The sequence below is a fragment of the Emys orbicularis genome, chromosome 2, assembly GCF_028017835.1.
Source record: "Emys orbicularis isolate rEmyOrb1 chromosome 2, rEmyOrb1.hap1, whole genome shotgun sequence".
In the NCBI taxonomy this organism is placed as follows: Eukaryota; Metazoa; Chordata; order Testudines; family Emydidae; genus Emys; species Emys orbicularis.
The window spans coordinates 113692534-113714934 of NC_088684.1; the positions used below are offsets into that span (position 1 = coordinate 113692534).

General features: G+C 44.8%; 1 protein-coding gene across 4 annotated transcripts in view; it reads left to right on the forward strand.

Annotated features, from left to right (window-relative positions):
• Positions 1-297: 297 nt before the first annotated feature.
• CAP2 (cyclase associated actin cytoskeleton regulatory protein 2) overlaps positions 298-22401 on the forward strand; it is a 79255-nt gene continuing 57151 nt past the window's right edge. For 3 of the 4 annotated variants that reach the window (XM_065399015.1, XM_065399018.1, XM_065399017.1), the window contains exons 1-2: positions 298-421; positions 4316-4416. In XM_065399015.1, the coding sequence (XP_065255087.1) occupies positions 298-421; positions 4316-4416 (225 nt within the window). Of the gene's footprint in view, positions 422-1480; positions 1501-4315; positions 4417-22401 lie in introns of all 4 variants that reach the window. The other variant, XM_065399016.1, reaches the window with a different exon arrangement.

Here is a 22401-nt window from a genome sequence, read left to right on the forward strand (position 1 = left end):
CAGGTGCTGTCAGGCTGTGCAAGTAACCAAAATTGCACTGACAGTCATTTGTACCTGTCATTTGGAGATGTAAAAATAGAGACCACTCCCTTAAAATATAACAAATGTACTGGGGAGGAGATTGTTTTTCTAATGTTGCGATGATGCAAGCTAAGTAGTTTTTATAAGGGAGATCAGTAAACCTGTCCTTAGCCTAGAAATTGATGAAAGTTAAAATCACCAAAAACTACAGAAGAATGATAGTGCTGTAAAACCGTGCTCATATGCAAATATCTAACATTGCTTTTGTCTTTCAGAATGGCGGAGACACAGGTGTTGATGGAAAGGCTGGAAAAAGCTGTAATTCGACTTGAATCATTGTTTTCAGATTCACACAGATCCATTGGAATGGAGTGTGGAGCTGTAAACGGAGTCAATGGAGGTATGAGTGGCTCTTTCAAGAACTGCATGCCTTTTTTTGGAATGCCAGATATATAGCCTGTAAGTGGAGCATGTTTTTTGTTCCAAGAGAGAAAGAACAATCCCAGCCCCTTGAGAGCCGCACATTAGCAGAAAGCAATTTTTTTCTTTTTCTAGACTCAGTTGGAAAATGTCAGGAGGCAACCTTAATCTTAATCTTAATCATACATTAGCATGCCCTAGAAAATTCAAGATTTGAACTAGTCTTAAATATATAGTCCATATTTCAAGCTTTATTGCTCTTTCTGTTTTACTGTTTATATTGTTACAGAGCACTCACCAGTTGAAAATGTCTGCTGAGGCTAATTAGCAGAAGACATGAGTGTTCCTGAAAAGTCAGAACATACATTTTACTGAAGAAATCAGCAATCAGGATTTATTTTCCAGCTCCTGAATTGAATTTCACTGTGCGGAAACACTGCATTGAATAGCTTGATCCCCTTAATCACAGCTGAACTTGTTCATAAGCATTTGCTCACTAATTGCTGCCACCATCGCAGCATTGGCCTTATTTGACACTCTCTTTCATCCTCTGCCCCCAGAAGTGCATCTCCAAAGCCCTCCAAACAGAGGAAGGAAGGCTAGGATCCCAATCTACCCACGCTTGTCTGTACCATGTTGCCAAGCCATACTTACTCACATTGTGCAGATCTTAAGTTAGACTTTTGGTTGTCTTTGACATTTCCAGGTTAAGCAAAACTGCATGAGCGAATAGTCAGACAAGAACACATGACCCACACAGAAGCTGGGAAAATAAGTAACTATTAAGAACTATGTATTTTCAAAACATAGGCTCCAATCCTGCAATGAGCTCCATGAGGGGAAGACCCCTGCATCCACAGAAAGCTCACTGCAGGATTGGAGCCATTGTTACTAAGGTCCCTGTTCTGATTATTTTAATTGCAAAGCCACATCTACCCATTACATTTGCACAACCCTGTGCCTATGGGGCCAGCTACATCAGATGGAGGATTCACCGCTGGGGAAAGTGCTGCTTTTAAATCCTGGCTGGGCTGTGCAGGAACTCAACCAGCAAAGCCTGTCTGTGAGAGGTTGTAAATCAACACATCTCCCAGCTGGTCTGGCCCTGCCTGTTCTGGAGGCTGCATCTGTCAGTCCCAAGTTTCCTGGAGGAGCAGGGGCTACATGATGTTCCCTGTATGGCACTCCTGCCACAGGCAATTACCACAGATGTGAGCCCAGAACCTAGGCTGTGCTGGCAGAGTGCATAGAGCCCACATCATGTGCAGTGTCTCACTCAAGCAGTCCATGAGTTTGGAGAGATGTATCAGTTCTAGCAATAGTGTTCATTTTAGGCCATTGTTATGTGTGTAGTGCCATGAGCATAGCTATAAGTTATATGCCTGTGGTGGTATGTTTCAGGGCAGGTTCTCACATTCCAAATAGTCTCTATGGCTAAACATGATGGCCCAAGTTCCTCACCGGGGATGAATGTGGCTCAGTAACATGACACATAGAGTTCCCTGTCTGTATTTATTCACACCACTTTCCTTAACGGTGTCCCTCAAAGATGGAGGCTCTGGGCATACCATGTTTTAAGCCACGTTATCGCTCAATAGTCAGAGCTTTACAGCTGCACCTGTTTTATAGGCTAATTAGCAGAAGACATGAGTGTTCCTGAAAAGTCTTTATTTCCTTTAAAACAGGAACTCATGTAAAAGAGTATGTGTTCTTTCATAGCAATGACCCAAATAATTTACCATTGCTTACTTCAGAATATATGTGTGATCATTTAGGCTTGAATGTATATTGTATTCCATCTTAGTTGGTTAATATTTTTATCATACATGGCACGGGGGAGGAGAGTACACATTTTGGTCCTGAAGATCATGGTGGCAGGCTTGCAGGAAAAACATGCAGTTTCTGAATTACAGAGAGGTCCACAGCAAACTCTAGGATATGGTCTCAGAAATCAGCAGCTTTGCTTCCTAAAAATAGGTATAGCTGTGTTCTGACTTTCTACAGTGTTAGTGCACTTGATGGGCTGCTCTTTGAGTCTCTGTGCTCCAAAATAAAAGCTTAAAATGAGAGCCTTGGAGACTGGCATGGATTTTTACAAAGAATATAAATGGGCTTTGGAAAACATTTTCTTCTCCACCATAAAAAACTTTGTGCGGTAGGTCCCACAAGAAACTTACACATAAACATTTCAAATGGATGAAAGCCCAGAAATTCCTTAGAATTAAAGGTGAGAGGAAAAGTAAGTGACATAAGGAGAACAGGACAGCCTAGGCATTCCATCAAGCAGCTTAAGCACAGAACGCTAAACACAGACAATTCCAAGTCCTCATTGTCAAAGCTAGTGTTTTCTGTCAAAGGGCCAAAATGCTGTTACTGCAAAAAGAGCTTTCAGGGTTATTAATCAGGGTTCTGCAGTAGTGCAGTGCCAACTGGTTAAGACAGCATTGGGCAAAGCCTGGTGTCCCTTCAGAACAGGCTTTACTTTTTACCAAGTAGAGGGGAAGCTCAGGGAGAAAGGAAGGGGAGAATTTTGACCCTGATTCTGCAAAGCACTTGAGTGGCTTAAATTTACACATGTGCTGGATGAGGGCCATAGAGAGGATATATCTCCATAGAGAGGATATATAGACGGCATATCAGGGAGCGAAAAAGGGACTGGAAAATATCCAAGAAAAGATTACTTTCTCTGGCTTAAATGATATATAAGGCTATTCAGAAAGTCAGTTTGGTGTAAGAAACTGATTCTTACCTGGGTTTCCCAATAGTCAAGACAATCCACGTCCAGTTTAAATAGAATCCATTGTATCAGGATACAGTAGTATACTCTATATCAAAAATCGTGCTTGTACTCATCAGCTTGGTATGTTAAAGGTCACATAGTCATTGAGATTAATGATTTAGGGCACGTCTTCACTACCCGCCGGATCGGCGGGTAGCAATCGGTCTATTGGGGATCGACTTATCGCGTCTAGTGAAGACGCGATAAAATCGATCCCTGATCGCTCTGCCGTCGACTCCGGAAATCCACCGCGGCAAGAGGCGGCAGCGGAGTCGACGGCGGCGCGGCAGCGGTCGACTTGCCGCCGTCCTCACAGCCAGGTAAGTCGACCTAAAATACACAACTTCAGCTACGCTATTCACGTAGCTGAAGTTGCGTATCTTAGGTCGACCCCCCGCTGTAGTGTAGACCTAGCCTCAGTAAAGTTAGATTTTTTTCCAGTGACTGGAGAAGCTTTTATCATTAATGGAATTTGCAGTTTTGCAAACTCAGACAATGAAACAAGGAGATTCCAATGCTGTGCTGATACTGATCGCTTAGGAACTGGTTTCCTCATATTGTAGAATTGCACTATTGCCATATTGAAGCCCCATCTTCCTAGAAATTGACTTATTGTTTTTTAATGTCTGCCAAACAATTTATAAAGCTTCAGGAATGGGTGTGTGGAATAAACATAGCAGTGGTTCAGTACAGATTCCTTTAGGAGGATGACACTTGTTTTATGTATATTAATAGCACTGTGTCAATAAAAAGGTCTAAATCATGCTTACCTGGCCATTCTGACTTTGCAATATTGAAGAATATTTATTTTAGCACCTGTTATTTTAGCACAAAGGCAGCTAGCCACATACAGTATATAGATTACATTATTTTCAGGCGGCTAGCCAGGTTCCGCTGGGAGCAAAATTGTTTGGTTGATGCTGGAAATAATGGTTATGCATTAATTTTTACTGATTTTACAAGTCAGTGAATATGGCAAAATATTACAACAATTTTTTCCCATTTCTACAGTATTTTTCCCTCCAGCAGCAAAGGACAGTATTACAAATTACTCACTTTATGAACCGGTTGTAATGAAATGCCTTTCTCCCAAAGGTGTAGCACCGTACGTAGAAGCCTTTGACAGACTGTTAAATGGGAGTGTGGCTGAGTTTCTCAGGAATAGCAAGATCCTTGAAGGTGATGTGAAGATACATGTGAGTATTTTCCCATTTCCCCCCAATATAACTATGGTTGTCTCTAAATACACAAAACCTCCTCTACCAGTCTTGATTGTGGAGAGGGCGATGGAATTCTCATTTCTGTTGCTTTAATTATTATTAGTAGTAGTTCCCAGAGATCTCTATCAGATAGAACCGCATTGTGCTAGTGGTCGTATGAACACAAAATATGATACAGTCCCTGTCCCAAAGAGTTTACAATCCAAGGCACTAATGTAGAAAAAAAAAACCTTACACATATGCCTTAGCATACACAATATGAGTAGTCCCATTGCATACAGTTCAGCAAGAGCATGAATATTTGCAGGATTGGCGCCTAATTAAAGACAAGGTGCAACAAATGAGTAAAAAGCAATATGAAGTAAGGAGGATCCAGCACCAGTAAGATCACATGAGTACAGAGGGTATTAATGTGCACAACTCGGTTCTGGATCTTAAGTTTTTTCTTTTTTTTTTTTCTTTTATTCCTCATCTACTTTCTTTATTTTCAGGACTTTTGCCTATTTTGTTTTAAATTATTAAATTGTTTTTAATCTGCCCAATTTTTATATCTATGCCTGTTTCTTTTTTCTTTTGCAATAAATTTTGTAACAAGGAATTTTTATAAAGACAAAGTTAGTTCACACTGAATGTGGTCATGTTATGTGCTGACACCTCCCTTTTGTGATCTGGGTTTTAATTTTTTTTAAACTGTCTTTTCTAAAATTCAGTGACAATATACTCCTATTTATCTGAACCCTATTATCCAAACCTCCACATTATCTTAATCCCTCCTGGTCCCCCAGCATGAGATACATAACTCTTTGTAGCATGTATCTCATGCTGAGGAACAAGGAAGGGATTCGGATAACGAGGAGGTTCTGATAACAGCACAGAGACTCCTGGCCACGACTGCGAGGAGGAGCAGGAGGAGGAGCCCCCTGGCATGCTGCTCATGGGAGTGAGGGGAGCCCTCTGCAGCCCTGCTGTCATGGGAGTGAGTGAGCAGCACTGCAGAGGACTCCCTGTGCAGCTGCAGGGCCAGTGACACCCGAGCCCTGTAGGCGCAAGGTACAGGGAAGGCTGCGGTCCTGGCAGGGCAGAGCAGAGTCCTGTATGGGGATCTCTGCTGTGCCCCACCAAGACCGCAGCCTCCCTCCCTCACCTTGCACCTGCAGGGATCAAGTGTCACCCGGTCCATGGCAGTGCAGGGAGCTCCCGGCCCTGGGGGAGACCACCCTGCTGCCGAACGACTGAATGGCTCCTGCCCTCGATTATCTGAGATAAAATCTGTGTCCCCCACGCTGTTTGGATAATCAGGAGTATACTGTATTTTCTGTGGCAGAGGGACAAAGGATGGATTCATCTGATCACAGCTTGCAACATCCTGTCTATCCTGGTAATGTCATAAAGCTACATGCAAATGGGGGGCTCATCGCTCAAAGTCAGTTAGCTGATCTGAGTTGGGGGTGAAAGAGTGTCAGGAATTTTCCCTCATCTCAATAGAGCTGTGCGTCCATGCCTTTCCCCGTATGAATTAATCCTTGCCTAATTCATTGCTGCTGCTACTCTACCCCACAAACCCTGCAGCAAGGAAAACATGCAGCTTCCACTGAGTTTGCAAAGCAAGGGTGTCTACTTTACCCCCACCTTACCGGCTGAGAGCATCACCTTCAAAAGACCCTTACACCCAGTCTGCTCGAGGAACAAGAGTTCTGAGGTTGCTCTCTGAACTGGGTCTCTTGTATGGTTTTATACATTATTGTCCAATAGGGTTAGAGTGCCTCGGTCAGGAAGCTCTAGCATATTGGAATGGGTCAGGAGATCAGGTGGATCCAGAGTCTGATTGTCTTTAGAAATTGCTGCAAAACTTTGCTCTTCGAAAAAGTCTTCCTACCATAAGAATGACACTCCCAACACTTCTAGCCTGAAGCCCCTACCAGCAAAAAATAAAACAAAACGAGAAAAAAAGAGAGGGGACTCCTAGGTGCTATGGGAATACAAATTATAAAATAATAATAAAATATTTTTAAAAACAAAAACCAGGCCCTAAGCAGAGATTTGACCTCAAAAATAGAGAAGTGCCAGAGCCACCATGAAGTTCACTATGAACTTCACTGTTGCAATTGATGGGCAGCAGTATAAAACCCCATGATAAATAGGAAGACTTGGTATTGCATCCTAACAAACAAACAAAACAATGACATGGGCTAATTTACATATGGAATCCCAAATCTCCTCTATGGTAATGGGTACACTGCAAATCCAGCCACAGAACTCTGCTAATTGAGTAAATCCACTCTAATCTGGCCACCATTTGACATACCCAATTTAGTCCACTTAAAAGAATACTTAAATGAAAAGATTTAATCTTCCTGAATGTGTGGGCAGTCCTGGCATATTGTGGGTGCTACTGGAATACAAATACAATAATAATAAAGAGTGTTTGTTCAGAGCTACAGAAACGATTAGCAAGTTTCCATCATATAAAGAAAATGGGATTCTGTTTGTAACCTATTAAAATATTCTGAAATTTTAGTCTCTGAATTTACTAAATGAAACGCAGACCATAGTTGCCTTATGTTTCTACTTGCTGCTGCAACAACATCTGTGCTTTACCTTAACAAGCAGAACGAGGAGTGTTTTTCTTCTGGGTGTCTTATAGACCATGTGTCCTAAGCATTATGCTTGCAGCTGCTGTCTCTTTCACATAATGAGCTGAAGGGAAGGTTGTATTTTGTTTCAAAAAACACCTGTTGCCTAGAAAACCTCACATACCTGATTGATCAGGATGGTAATATGAGAGAGAGCTCATAGGGGATGTTATATTATGCTAAAGAAATAAGGGATTTAACGTGATGCATTTCTTGTTAATTTCTGTAAGAACGGTGTGGTTTGTGTTTCTGATGAAAGGAAGAGTACAGCTACATCTAATGTCCGCTGCAGTGCCCCACTCCTATGTTTTTCTGAGCTTACTGTATGCTAGTCTTTGGAAAGAGAACAAAATAAAAAAGAGGACTGATAACTAGCTTTTGTAAGCCATGCTGAACATAACAGCGCAGTGGATTTCAGAAAGATTAGTTCACTAAAGAAGAGTTTGGCATAGACCCAAGCCAATTAGTAGTAGAATGGTTTTGAATTCAAACTATAGCATGTCTAGTGATGATTATTTTGGGAGGTCAACTGCATTAAAATAGCTAACCACATTAAAAACCAAAAGCTAGGATTTTTGTATAGCCTATTGAAAACAAGCTATATTAAACGTTTATGGCCAGATCTTTGGCCTTGCTCTGCTCCTGTGGTGATGCATATTGGCCACAAAACTACTGTAACTGTCTATCTGGGTATTTAATCCATGCCTCTCAGAGCCCCTGACATAGTGAGGCTGCTCTAACTTGAGTCCAAGGATGAAAAGATCCAAGGAATCAGGGGAGTGCAAAGGTGGCCTCCTGGTTTAAATTGCACCTGTGGAGATATTCCAGCAGCTACAGATAGCCGGAGCAGAGGTGCATCAGCTATATCCCCTTTTGCCTGGCCATATCCCCTCCTCCCAGGACTGTGATGAGGGTGACAAAGAGCCAGCTATGCCAGATCTATTCTACCTAGTGATTCTGTTACATTGAGGAGACTGGTCAAGCAGTACAAAGGGGCCGAGGACCTGGCTTTGTCAAATGTTCAGTAGGAGTCAGTTTATGTTGGTTATGTGGGAGTCTGATATCCCAGGCTACGGGATGCTTTGGCTCAAGCAAGTTAGAATAATGATGTACAAGATAAGATGTACAATGTAATGATAAGAATAGAACATACAAGTAGAGAAGTCTTCTGAGGTAAGGTGTGCATACCGTAAGATTGGCATATGACAATATTTTGTAGGACACATGATGGAAAAGAATTACAGCCTCCTTGTCAAACACATTGTATGATATGTGTTACTGTATTCAAAGAATTGGTTATCTGGTTAACTCTAATCATAGTTCCCTTTCCTCACATTCCAACTTATTTAGTCCATAGAGGAAAAGGTTACTGGTCTCTCTTCACTTCCAGGTTCTATTGTTTCTGCCAGAGAAACAGTCTGCAGTCCCTGGTGGCACAAAGTGTATCTGAAAAGTGGCTGCAGTGTCTCAAGACACTTCCTCCACCCTCCTCCCCCCCCCCCAGCAGGGGTCCTGGAGCCATCCGGGAAGAGGCATGGAGTATGCCCACAGGCTGTGCTGATTTAGCCAATCCTTTGAGCAGCCTCTGCTTGTAGGGCTCCTATGGAGCCCTGGCTGTCCTTCAAAGCTGCCTTCCCTTGGCAGTACCCCTGGGATGAAGCTGTCCCTGCTGGCACGCAGGGGAGGGGATGGGGTGATTTTTATACATACATACACGAGCAGAAATTAATCAACCCCCCTGTATATTGTGTGTGACATTTAAATTGGGTTTCTATGTAGTTTCTTGAGAAGAAAGATCTTGAAGTCATTATGGATAGTCCTCTGAAAACATCCACTTCATGTGCAGTGGCAGCCAAAAAAGCTATCAGTGTTAGGAACTGTTAGGAAAGGGATAAATAATAAGACAGAAAATATCATAATGCCTCTATATAAATCCATGATACTCCCACATCTTGAATATTGCATGCAGTTCTGGTTGCCTCATCTCAAAAAAGATCTATTAGAATTGGAAAAAGTACAGAGAAGGGCAACAAAAATGATTATGGATATGGAACAGTTTCCGTATGAGGAGAGATTACAAAGACTGGAACTGTCCAGCTTGGAAAAGAGACGATGAAGGAGATACATATCCAAGGTCTATAAAATCATGAATGGCATGGAGAAGATGAATCAGGAAGTGTTATTTCCTCCACATCACACAAGAACTAGGGGTCATCCAATGAAATTAATAGACAGAAGGTTTAAAACAAACAAAAGGAAGTACTTCTTCACACAACACAGAGTCAGCCTGTGAAACTTGTTGCCAGGGGGTGTTGGAAAGGCCAAAACTATAATGGTATTCAAAAAAGAATTAGATAAGTTCATGGAGGATAGGTCCATCAATGGCAGTTAGCCAAGATAGTCAGTGATGCAACCCCATGCCCTAGGTGTCCCTAGCCTTTGACTTCCAGAAGCTAGGAGTGAACGATGGGATGGATCACTCGATGACGGTCTGTTCTGTTGATTCCCTCTGAAGCACCTGGCATTGGCCACCGTCGGAAGACAGGATACCGGGCTAGATTGACCATTGGTCTGATCCCGTGTAGCCGTTCTTATGTTCTAGGAAGGTCTTGTAGTTAAGACACTGGCCTGGGACTTAGAAGATCTGGGTGCAGTTCCTAGCTCTGCCACAGATTTTTTATGTGACCTTGGGTAAGTCACTTAGGCCCAGATTCTCAAAGGTATTTAGGTGCCTAACTCCCAATAAAAATAAATGGGAGTTAGGTGCCTACATACCTTTGAGGATCTGGGCCTTAATCTCTGTTCCTCATCTGTAAAATGGGGATAATAATCCTTCTCCCCCACATACTTTCTCTATTTAGATTTTAGATAGTTCAGGCAGGGACTCTCTCTTGCTGTGCATATACACAGCACTTAGCACAATGGGTCCCCAATCTCAATAGAGGCCGCTAAGCACTACTCCAGGGCTGGAGCACCCATGGAAAAAATTAGTGGGTGCTCAGCACGCACTAGCAGCCAGCTCTCCCTTTACCCCCAGCACCTCCCGTCTGCTGGCAGCCCTGCCAATCAACTCCTCCCCCTCTCTCCCAGCGACTAATGCGAGAAACATAGTTATGTGGGAGACAGACAAGATTGTCCATGATCTTTGCAGGTTGTTGTATCCTTGCTTTGTGCTGTTCGCATTTTTCACAGAAGGTATTAATGCGCCTTGCTTCAAAGCAGTTAATGGTGACATGACATATCTGCAGCCATCTTGCTCTGTCGTGGGCTGTTGCTTCCCAGTTGTTGGAATCAAACTGATATACTTTCACGTTTGACTTCAGTGTGTCTTTATATCATTTCTATTGGCCACCATGAGAACAGGTACCTTGCATTAGATGACCATAAAATATGGCCCTAAGTATTCTCAAGTTGACAATAGAACGAGATGCCCAGACTAACGCAGCTGAGCGTTTATGAGCATGCTTTGAATGCCAGACATCTGACAACGATTCAAGATTTTGAAATTGGGAATCTTGTCCCACCATTTGCAAATGGACCAAACACAGCACACGTGGAACTGATCAAGTTTCCAAATCATTAATAATAATTAGACTAAGATAAGGTAACTTTCTTTTTCTTCATGTTGGTAACTACTATAAACAAAATAAGTAATAATCTACATCTGTTCATGACAAGCATTTTACTGAAAGATAACACACTCCCTGTACTCAAATCATCTGTCCTTTATAGGGAGATGTGTAGAAGTAGACAATGGACTTTCATGGTCATGATTTTTCAACAGGATCTCCTCTCTATGATGGGCAGAAAACACTGTTACAATTTATATTGCCTAATTTAACCATGCACTATCAAACCTATTATTTGGCTGATTCCTCATTAACAAGGCAATGTGCTTACAGGGCAGCAGAATGCACATGTGTACTCTCGTGTTGATCTTGCTGTGCCCACAGGCTGTGTGGTTTCAGGCATTGTGCTAAAAGTTGAGTCAGGACTCAAAGTAGAGAATGATGTCAGTCTGCCCAATGAGAAGCATGCAGCGGGGCTGTCTCTCAGCTGTTGAAAGCAAACACTAGATAGAACCGTTTTTAGGGTAGGGAAACAACAGAGCAAAAGAAAAAATAATGAAGCAAAAATATTTTTAAAATATCCAAAATACACTTTCATAAAATAAAGAGAAAATTAAATAAAAAATAGTCTTAATGTAATGTTGACTGAAAAAAATTAAATATTAAAAAAATCCAGAAATTCTCAAAGTTCCCAATGCAATACCAACATTAACGTTTGGAATTTCCTGACTTTTGATTGCTTGGAAACAGCTCCCATGGAAGTCAATCAGAATCTTTCTGTTGATTTTAATAGCAAATTGGATTGGGTTCTTTGTTGGAAGGGTTACCTTAATGTTGCAGTAATGCCAGTTTTATCTTAAAAAGGAGGAGAAAAAAAGTCCAACAGACACTGCTTAAAATCTTGGGAAATGGTGCCCAGCATGCCTAGCTGTGCATTGCTGGCACCAGAAGCATGCACCTGTAAATTTTAAGAGGGGGGGGGAATTCTACTGGGAGTGCTCCAGATGGCATTTAAGTCAAGTCAGAACATTAAGAACCCAAAGACAAAAATAGTCAATCTATCAACAATTCTATACAACAATCTGCTTCCTTAGGCTTGGATTCTGCATAAATTTACACACATGCTTAAGCATTTACATTGTCCCACTGAAACCACTGGGACTGCTTGAGGGAGGCAGTAAGGTTAAACACATGCATAAGCGTTTGCAGGATCACGACCTTAGACTGTAAGCCTCTCAGGGTAGGGACAGTGTCTTCTTCTGTGTTTGTACAGCACTGGATATTGTGGGATCCTTATCTCAAAATGGATATTGACAAAATAGGGAAGGTTCAGACAGAGGCAGATTAAGGTTTTGTGGGGCCCTGGCCAGAGCAAGTGGGGGGGCCCTCCCAATGGTCCCGCCCCCGTTCCGCTCCTTCTGCTTGTGGCCCCGCCCCTGGCCCCACACCATTCTGCCCCGCCCACTGCGGCCCCTGTTTGTTCCTTTCTGCCACCCCCCACTGTGGCCCCAAGACTGGAGAACTCTGTTCCCCCGCCACGGCCCTGGGGCCGCAGTGGGGAGTGAGAACTCCCCCAGCCCTGAGGCTGTGGCAGGGAGTCAGAGCTCCTCCATCCCGGGGCTGCAGCCAGGGTCTGGGTGCTGGGCGCTTCTTCTGTCGGGGATTAGGGTCAGGGTGTTGGGGCTTCCCCTGCCCCGTCCGCCCTATGGTATCTGCTGGAGTCTGGGCGCTGGGGCTTCCCCCACCGCCTTGTGCTTCTGCCAGAGAGTGGGATTGGGGCATGGGGGCTTCCCCCCCCTTGCCAGGGCTCCGGGCTTCTGCCACCCCACAGCAGATGTCTGCTGGGGCGGGGTGACCATTTTCCAGGGCCCCCCAATTGGCTGGGGCCCCTGGACACGGGCTCTGTCGGCCTGTTGGCTAATCCACCACTGGGTTCAGAAAAGAGTTACAAGAATGATTTGAGATCTGGAAAATCTGCTTTACAATAAGAGATTAAAGAAGCTTCATCTGTGTAGTTTATCCAAGAGAAGGTTAAGAGGTGACTGGAAGCTAAAGTAGACAAATTCAGACTAGAAAGAAGGTGCAGGTAACAGTGAGGGTAATTAACCGTGGAAAAATTTAGGAGGGATGTGGTGGATTTTCAGTCACCTGAGGTCTCTAAATCAACATTTGAACTTTCAAATTTCAGCAATTTTTGAGGTATCTCTTATGATAAAAATTGGGGGTGAGAATAGAAAATAATGTCAAGTTTTTTTTGTAAGTCCCAAAACAGCTGAACATAATCAGCTTCAGTTTAAAACAAACATCTTCTGTGCAGAAACCAAGCATGTAAAATATTAGCCGATAAGAAGAATTTTGGGGGAAGTCACAAGTGAGTAAAAATAGGGGTTGGGTGGGATTATGGTGTTCTAACTTGAGCCTTTTCTGCATTCTTAATTCTAGAGGTGGCATCCTCAACCCTGCTCTGTCTCCTTTTTGCTTGGTTAAAGGGCCTGAGTTTCATAAAGGGGTCCTAAAAGCCCCGGTTGCAGCTGGGGGAGGGTTCCTTTGGCACACGCACTGCAGAAGACAGCTGTAGGGTTGCCTTCCAAGGAGCCCATTCTAAGCCCCAGGATAGGGGGCTTGTCAGTGGTGGCACTGCAGCAGGCAGACTTTGGAGGTTCACAGCCATTAGACAACGGTTCCCAAACCTTTTCCCTGCATGACCCCATTTTCAGATGTATTGTTTCCTATGACCCCAGACAGTCTGAAGGATGCCATTTTAAAACCGTGTCCTTGAACAGCATCACCTTGTAGGTGCAAGATCAGGCTGCATGGAGGATGCCATTTTGTTCTACGCACCAATGGTATCCACCATGGAGTCTGATCTCGCATACACCATACATACGAGGTCATGCTGTACGGAGGATTCCATTTTACAATCCTGCGCACTCAGGATTGCTAACGAAGCGACCCCACTAGAGGTCACGGCCCATAGTTTGGGAGCCACTGCAGTAGGGTAATCCTCCTTAAAGCTCTCCTTTGCTGTGATGCCTGTCAAAAAAAATTGACAATGGTGAGGCTGCTTCGAGTTCTCAGACCACTGCATATCATGCTGACCAATACTGTCTCATTGTTTCCTTGCACTCCCCTATCTGTCTGTATGTACCTATTGCTTGTTTCTTGTCTTATACTTAGATTATAAATTCCTTGGGGCATCTTTTTTTCCCTGTGTTTGTACAGCGCCTAGCGTAGTGGGGTCCTTGTCCATGACTAGGGCTCCTAGGAGCTATGGTAAAATAAATAATAATAAGTCCTGAGAGGCCATACCTTAGACAGCCCCAAGGCTAACTTATGCTGGGGACCTCTTCAGCCCCAGACAGCCCAAGATTGGGAGAGTGCAAAGGTGGGTTAAAGCCGCCATAGCCATCCATCCTTCTAGGATGGGAGTTCTGTGCCTGTCACAGTGCTAGCAGACTCCTGTGGAGTCCTCACCAAAATAGAAGCTGCCCTGATCCAGCAGAAAATCTGAGGGAGAATGGCAGAATCAGTATTACCTGCCCTCCCCATCAGGGCGAGCTCCCCGCATCAAGCTATAGTTGACAGCTTCTTGCACCATTGAATCTGTCCCGTGGTTTTAATTTCTCTCACAATGAAGGAGAATGTATTATTATTTTTTCATCTCAGAGCTGTAGTGCTACAGTACTGAGCCCAGTTTTTCAAGTTGAGAATAATATACCCCTCAGTGTCCATTTTTACAGCTTTTCCTCTGATGCTAAACAGTGGTTCCCCTCTCTTATGTTTGATTGAAGTTATTTGTTTACAGGCTGTGAACAAGCTTTTTCATTAATTTTCAATCTCATTTTCTCCAGGAACCACGTGCCCTCACTGCCCTGCATAACTCCTCTCTCCCCTTCCCCCCCACCCCTTTTTTTTTGTAGTTGGTGGCTGCAACTGTTTGAATCGCCTAGAAATGCTGGGTTTGGAAACTGGGGGTTATTCATTGCAGTCAGCAGATATGCAAACAATGAGTTCAGAATCTGGCTCTTCAGTCAGTTTCTAGAAAAAAGGAGTTCAGTGAATAATGAGCATTAACAAGGCACAAGAGAAACTGATGTGCAGTTTGAATGTTGTTTTAAAAAAGCTGGGAGTGATGTTGCAGGAGGGGGGAGCGACTGGTGTTGTAAATGTGCATTTGCCTCTCTTTGTTCAGATTGAAGCATATTATCAGTATGTCCAGTTTCATGAATGCTGGAGAGTTAATTTGGGTGGAACAATCCTGTTGTTGCTAACTTCTGTTATCATATGACATCATAAACTAAACTATGTCACTTCATAATCAATCTGAACTATGCACACATACACACAAAAACACCATTGGGTAATGCCAGAATTTATTTAGTTATTTACAAATTTAATTTCACATTTCTCCCCAACTCCTGGAGGTGCAGTAAAATAGATTGGTGCAGGGTCTTGAAGTCAGTAGTTAAGTCTGAAATCTTTTTATAGCCTCCTGTTTAAAGAATGACCTTAGGCCAAATTCTGCTCTCAGTTATATCACTGTGAACCTGGAATAAATCAATTTAATTCAATGGAGTTACTTTGAATTTACATCTGGTATAACTGAGGACAGAATTTAGTCTCATGAGCTTATTCTTATAAAATACCTGTTTAACAGAGACCAAGGGTGGTTGCAAAACTGCATATTTAATACCTTTCTTTGCAATCGATACTGAAAATTAAATCAGAGCCCAAAATATTCAAACATGATGCCTAAAAGTAGACCCTACATTCATAGTTAAATACCTAGGGCTGGTCTACACTACAAACTTGCATTGGCACAGCTGCATTGATGCAGCTGCACTGCTGTAGCACTTCTGGTGAAGACACTCTACGCCAGGGGTAGGCAACCTAGGGCACGCATGCCAAAGGCGGCACGCGAGCTCATTTTCAGTGGCACTCACACTGCTCGGTCCTGGCTAACGGTCCGGGGGGCTCTGCATTTTAATTTAATTTTAAATGAAGCTTCTTAAACATTTTAAAAACCTTATTTACTTTACGTACAACAATAGTTTAGTTATATATTATAGACTTATAGAAAGAGACCTTCTAAAAACGTTAACATGTATTACTGGCACACGAAACCTTAAATCAGAGTGAATAAATGAAGACTTGGCACACCACTTCTGAAAGGTTGCCGACCCCTGCTCTAAGCTGACGGGAGAGAGCTCTCCCATTGACTTAAAAACTCCACCTCTGTGAGAGGCGGTAGCTATGTCGGGAGAAGCTCTCCCACCAACATAGTGCTATCTACACAGGGGTGTTAAGGTCAATATAACTATGTTGCTCAGGGGTGTAGATTTTTCACACCCCGAGCGATGTAGTTATACCTAACTAAGTTTGTAGTGTCGACCTGGCCCTAGATAACTGGCCTGCTTTAGTGCTTTTCAGAGATCCTGAGCACCCGCAACTCCAAGTCAATGAGAACCCTGGGTACACAGCACCTCTGAAAGTCAAGCCACTCTTTAGCAGAAGGTACCTAAATATAGTTTTAAATGTCTTAACTTTACACACCTACGTTTGTAAATTTGGGCCTGGGCGTCTTCCAAAACCATATAAATGGAAATCAAATACAAAGGAGCCAGGATTCTGACACCATTACTCACTTTGAATGGTATCACTGATTTCAATAGGACAACTCACAGAGAAAGTTGGGTAAGGGTGTCAGAATCTAGACCTAGGTATATAGAAAATATAACATACACATGACTGAACAACGTAAGAATTCATTTGTCGTGGATTTCTTTCTGAAGATAATACAAACGAGAAAAAATGAGCAATTATCTATTCTTTGTACTGAGGCATTTTGACAGATTTGTGATTAAATAGAGAAAACCTCATCCCCTGTGTGTTGTCTTTCAGTTGGGCCTTTGGCCATCAGGAAGCCCAGTGAAGGTAGCAAAAAAAATATTTACGAAGAGAAACCTCAAAGAATGCTGTAACCTTTCAACTTTACACACATAATAGCTGAAGTTCACAGAACTTCTTTTGACTAAGTCTTCTCACAAAGACATGTTAAACTACAAATACAAGTGTCTGCAAATCATCTAATATTGCATTTCAGAGAAACCAATTGATCTGGGAAGCAGATCACACTGGGGCCACTGCTATTGCATATCATTCCCCACCTGCCTCCAAAACTCATTGAAGCCCCTCCACGGGAGTGTTGACTGTTGACCTCATCTTGGAGGGTCTATAGGTTTGGGTGAAATATCTATTTGCTAAGGATGCTTCTGGAAGTCATAATGGAGGTTTCTGAAGCTGTAACAGCAAGTAGAAGAACTAAAATATATGTACTAAAAATAGACTTGGCTATAGATTTTAATCATTTAGTGTTAGAGACTTAGTAGAAGTCGCCTAGTAGAAGTCGGTATTATGTGCTTTCCAGAAGGTCATGAAATTTAGCAATATGTATCTTGTGATAGGTAGCAATGTATTGTATAGCAAACAGGTAAACTACAAAAGAATATATGATAGCATTTTAGGGGCTTTTTGCAATAAGAGCTAATGGCATTGCTATATCGAAACTATGGGAAAAGGGACTGACACAAATGGTTGGGTTAACTGTCTGAAATGTAATTAGGGTCAACTGGAATACCAAATATGCATAGGGGTCTGAGTCTTAATGAGATATGGTCCTGGATATATGTGGGGGGTGGAATTGAAAAAGGTGTAGGAAAGGTTGTCAAACTTATCCATAGCTGGGACACCAGGATGATCACATGCGGTAACAGGGTAGGAAGCCTGGCCCAGCACCATCCTCTTGTGGAGAGCTCCAATGATGGTTTCTTCCATCTTTGTTTCTAATGGTCTCCTCCCTAAGGTTGTAAGTGTGCACAATGTAAGATTGTAAATATGAACTATGTAGGAAACCACTTTACTGTACTTATTCTTATGTGCATTGATTTTTCTGTTATTTCAATTATATTTGTGTATATTAACTAAAGCTCAAAGTTTCCGTGTGCACTTCACCAATTTCATCTTCTTAATTAACTCTAAGTAGCCACCTTAATAAAGAACTTGTTGTTTGTGATAGTTGCACATTGTACCCTAGATTAATCCCAGGCTACAGGGAGTTGGCCTGAATGTGTTGGAAGGGAGCAGGCTGGAGGTGGGAGCACATAGAACAGAGGAATGGCTGCTCTTCACATCAGCATTACCCCTCCTGAGTTTCTCCTCTACGGGTTGGAATCTTCTCTTAGGCCTGGTCTACACTAGGAGTTTATGTCGAATTTAGCGCCGTTACATCGAATTAACCCTGCACCCGTCCACACCACGAAGCTATTTAGTTCGACATAAAGCTCTCTTAAATTCGACTTCCGTACTCGAAAACGAGAGGAGTAGCGCTAAATTCGAAATGGCAATATCGAATTAGGCTAGGTGTGGATGGAAATCGACGGTAATAGCTCCGGGAGCTATCCCACAGTGCACCACTCTGTTGACGCTCTGGACAGCACTTCGAGCTCGGATGCTCTGACCAGCCACACAGGAAAAGCCCCGGGAAAATTTGAATTCCTTTTCCTGTCTGGGCAGTTTGAATCTCATTTTCTGTTTGGACAGCGTGGAGAGCTCAGCAGCACTGGCAACGATGCAGAGCTCTCCAGCAGAGATGGCCGTGCAATCTAATAGAAAGAGGGCCCCAGCATGGACTGATCGGGAAGTCTTGGATCTCATCGCTGTGTGGGGCGATGAGTCCGTGCTTTCAGAGCTGCGCTCCAAAAGAAGGAATGCAAAGATCTACGAGAAGATCTCTAAAGCCATGGCAGAGAGAGGATACAGCCGGGATGCAACGCAGTGCCGCGTGAAAATCAAGGAGCTGAGACAAGGCTACCAAAAAACCAAAGAGGCAAACCGACGCTCCGGATCCCAGCCCCACACATCCCGTTTCTACGAGGCACTGCATTCCATCCTAGGTGCGGCCGCCACCACTACCCCACCAGTGACCGTGGACTCTGAGGATGGGATATTGTCCATGGCCGGTTCCTCGTCGGAAATGTTAGCGGACGGGGAAGATGAGGAAGGAGATGAGGAGGACGAGGCAGTCGACAGCGCTTGCACCGCTGATTTCACCGACAGCCAGGAGCTCTTCATCACCCTTACCGAGATCCCCTACCAACCGTCCACAGCCGTTACCCCGGACACCGAATCAGGGGAAGGATCAAGCAGTGAGTGCTTTAAACATCTAAACATTTAATTTTAACATAACTGGAATATTTATAATGTTAAGAATGGCCTTTTCATTCACTCATTTAAACATAGAAACTTTTATTTATAACAAAACAGGAATATAAACTATATCAGCAATTTGGTGTTCATGATTTCTTTGGCTTAGTCAACTATTTAGTCCCAACTATGTACAAAAAATCAAATAATGTCCGGATATTCATGATTAGGCCACCACAGGAGGCTCCACTCTGAAGTCCCTTCTACTGCAGTTAAACGAAGAGACGGTCAATGTGCCCGGGAATGGACAGACAGTCCTCCTGGGAGAGCTCAGCATAGCTCTCCTGGAGGTACCGCTCAAGCATGCGCATCAGGTTCCGTGGCAGGGCGATCTTGTTCGGTCCACCGTGGTAACACACGTTCCCACGCCATGAGTCTAGTAAGTAGTCCGGGATCATGGCACGGCACAGCATGGCGGCATACGGCCCTGGCCTCTGCATGCTCTCCCGAAGCATCCGTCCCCTCTCGCTCTCCGAGATCCTCATCAGAGTTATATCGCACATGACGCCCTGCTTTAAATTAGGGAGGGGAATGTTAGTATTGGGACTGCTTTACAGCCACGCGGTGGAGGCGGCAGAGGGGCAGCATACAGGGATCTTTCCCGGGGACAGCCGCGAGGTGGTGGGACAGGGGCAGAGCTCATGCTTCCCTGATTGCTGCCAGCAGAGAGTGGCCTTGCTTTCAGTGCGAAAGGAGACCAGTGCTACTATTACATTTTTAAGCTGCCACAAGTCTACGGCTTACCATGTTTTCCTGCAACAAAAGTAGAGGTGTCCTGCAACGCTTCTCTGATCGCAACTGCAAGACCCCAGGCACTGAAGGCGAGGGCCGAGAATTCGACCTTGTCCTGAGTGCGCATGTGAAAGGTGCAGTGCATGGTGTTGTTCACAGAGAAAGACTATGTTCTTTGTTAGCAACTTCATTTATCTGTCTCAGGAATTCACTCCCTTTTTCCCATTCCTACAGACACATCTGCGACTGTCTCCCAACCCAGACTGTCATCACACTCCCAGAGGCTAGCGCAGATTAGGAGAAGGAAGAAGAAGACGCGTGAGGACATGTTTTATGAACTTATGGACTGCTCACGAGAGCAGGCAGCCCAGACGACACAGTGGAGGGAGAACTTGTCACAAATGCACAGAGCAGTCATGGAACGGGAGGAGAGGTGGCGCCAGGAGGACCAGCAGGCTACTCAAACCCTGCTTGGACTAATGAGGGAGCAAACGGAGACGCTCCGGCGCCTAGTGGATGTTCTGCAAGACCGGAGGCAGGAGGACAGAGCCCTGCTGCTGTCTATCTCTAACCGCCCTCCCCCGCCACCAAGTCCCACACCCCCCTCACCAAAAGTCCAAAGAAGGAGGGGCGGCAAGGGCCGTTAAAACTTTCAGTCAGCCCCTGCACACTGCTGCAGCAATGTAAGGCTCTCGTTCCACAAAGTTTGAAAAGTCCTTTCCTACCCATCTCACAGAAGCCCACGTCCAAGTTTCCTCCCCCCCTTTTCATGTGCGGTTCATAATAAAACATCTGTTTCTGTTAAGTACTGTTTCCGAGAGTGTCTTTTAGAGGGGATTCTGTCTGAAGGGGGGGAAGGGGTTTGTTACTTGGACAGGACAGTCACCTTTAGCAGGCTACAGAGGCGGGGGCAGGTCCAGCATCAGGACACATACACAGTGCAGTCACCAGTTACCCTGGTCAGTCTGGGAGGTGGTTTTCATGTTCTGGGGTGCGAGGGGGTTGATCTGTGACTTTGTGGCGGGGGAGGGCAGTTAGAGATCTTATGCCGCGGTCCTTATCCTGGATCACAGAGCCACGCAGCAGGGGGTCTGTTACCCTCCGCCCCCTGCCAGAAAGTCACTTGGCCGACACATACACGCAGTCCCGCCCAGGACTGCTGGCAGGCTGCGTTGAAACAACCAATCCAGCACTGCGGAGCCTGTCATTCCCGGAGTTTAGAAGCATCATTTGCATCAGAACAGTAAACCCGCCCCCCGCCACAGTCTGCGTCCCCGGTTTAAAACATTCCCGCGAAAACAGTAAGAAAGAGAACCTTGTTCATTAACAAAACGGAACAGATTTTATTTGTTGGGAAGGTGGTGAACGGGGTATGTAACTTGGAAGGATAGTGAACAGTAACCGGGTAAAGAAACGGGGGCAGGTTCAGCATCTGTGTCCACAAAGTAAACAGTCACTGGAGACCCTGCTCAGTCAGGAACCTGGCTTTCAAAGCCTCCCTGATGCACAGCGCGTCCCGCTGGGATCTTCTAATCGCCAGGCTGTCTGGCTGGGCGTAATCAGAAGCCAGGCTATTTGCCTCAACCTCCCACCCCGCCATAAAGGTCTCCCCCTTGCTCTCACACAGATTGTGGAGCACACAGCAAGCAGCTATCACAATGGGGATATTGGTCTCGCTGAGATCACAGCGAGTGAGTAAGCTTCTCCATCTCCCCTTGAGACGGCCAAAAGCACACTCCACCACCATTCTGCACTTGCTGAGCCGGTAGTTGAAGAGTTCTTTCCCTGAGTCCAGTGCGCCAGTGTAGGGCTTCATGAGCCAGGGCATTAGCGGGTATGCAGGGTCCCCGAGGATGACTGTAGGCATCTCCACATCCCCAACAGTTACTTTGTGGTCCGAGAAGTAAAGACCTTCCTGCAGCCGTCTAAACAGACCAGAGTTCCTGAAAACCCGAGCGTCATGAACCTTGCCAGGCCATCCAACGTTGATATTAGTAAAACGTCCCCGATGGTCCACCAGTGCTTGCAGCACCATGGAAAAGTATCCCTTTCTGTTTATGTACTGGCTGGCCTGGTGGTCCGGTCCCAGGATAGGGATGTGAGTCCCATCTATAGCCCCACCGCAGTTTGGGAATCCCATCTCGGCAAAGCCATCTATGATGAGCTCCACGTTTCCCAGGGTCACTACCTTTGATAGCAGTAGCTTGACGATTGCCTTGGCTACTTGCATGACAGCAACCCCCACGGTAGACTTGCCCACACCAAAGTGGTTAGCGACTGACCGGTAGCTGTCTGGCGTTGCAAGCTTCCAGAGGGCTATGGCCACTCGCTTCTGGACAGTCAGGGCTGCTCGCATCCGGGTGTCCTTTCGCTTCAGGGCAGGGGACAGCAACTCACACAGTTCGAGGAAAGTCCCCTTCCGCATGCGAAAGTTGCGCAGCCACTGGGATTCATCCCAGACCTGCAGCACTATGCGGTCCCACCAGTCCGTGCTTGTTTCCAGGACCCAGAATCGCCGTTCAACAGTATCCACAAGACCCAGTGACACCGAGATGTCCTGGGCGCTGGGTCTCATGTTTTCTGAGAGGTCGGAGCAAGTGTCCGACTTCATGCCGTCACCGTGGTGCCATAGCCTCCTCTCCTGATTTATCTGCCTCTGGTAAAGGTGGATGAGAAGCTGCGAGGCGTTGAGAACTGCCACAACTGCAGCGATGGTCGCAGCGGGATCCATGCTCGCACTGCTGTGGCGTCCGCGCTGTCAGTAA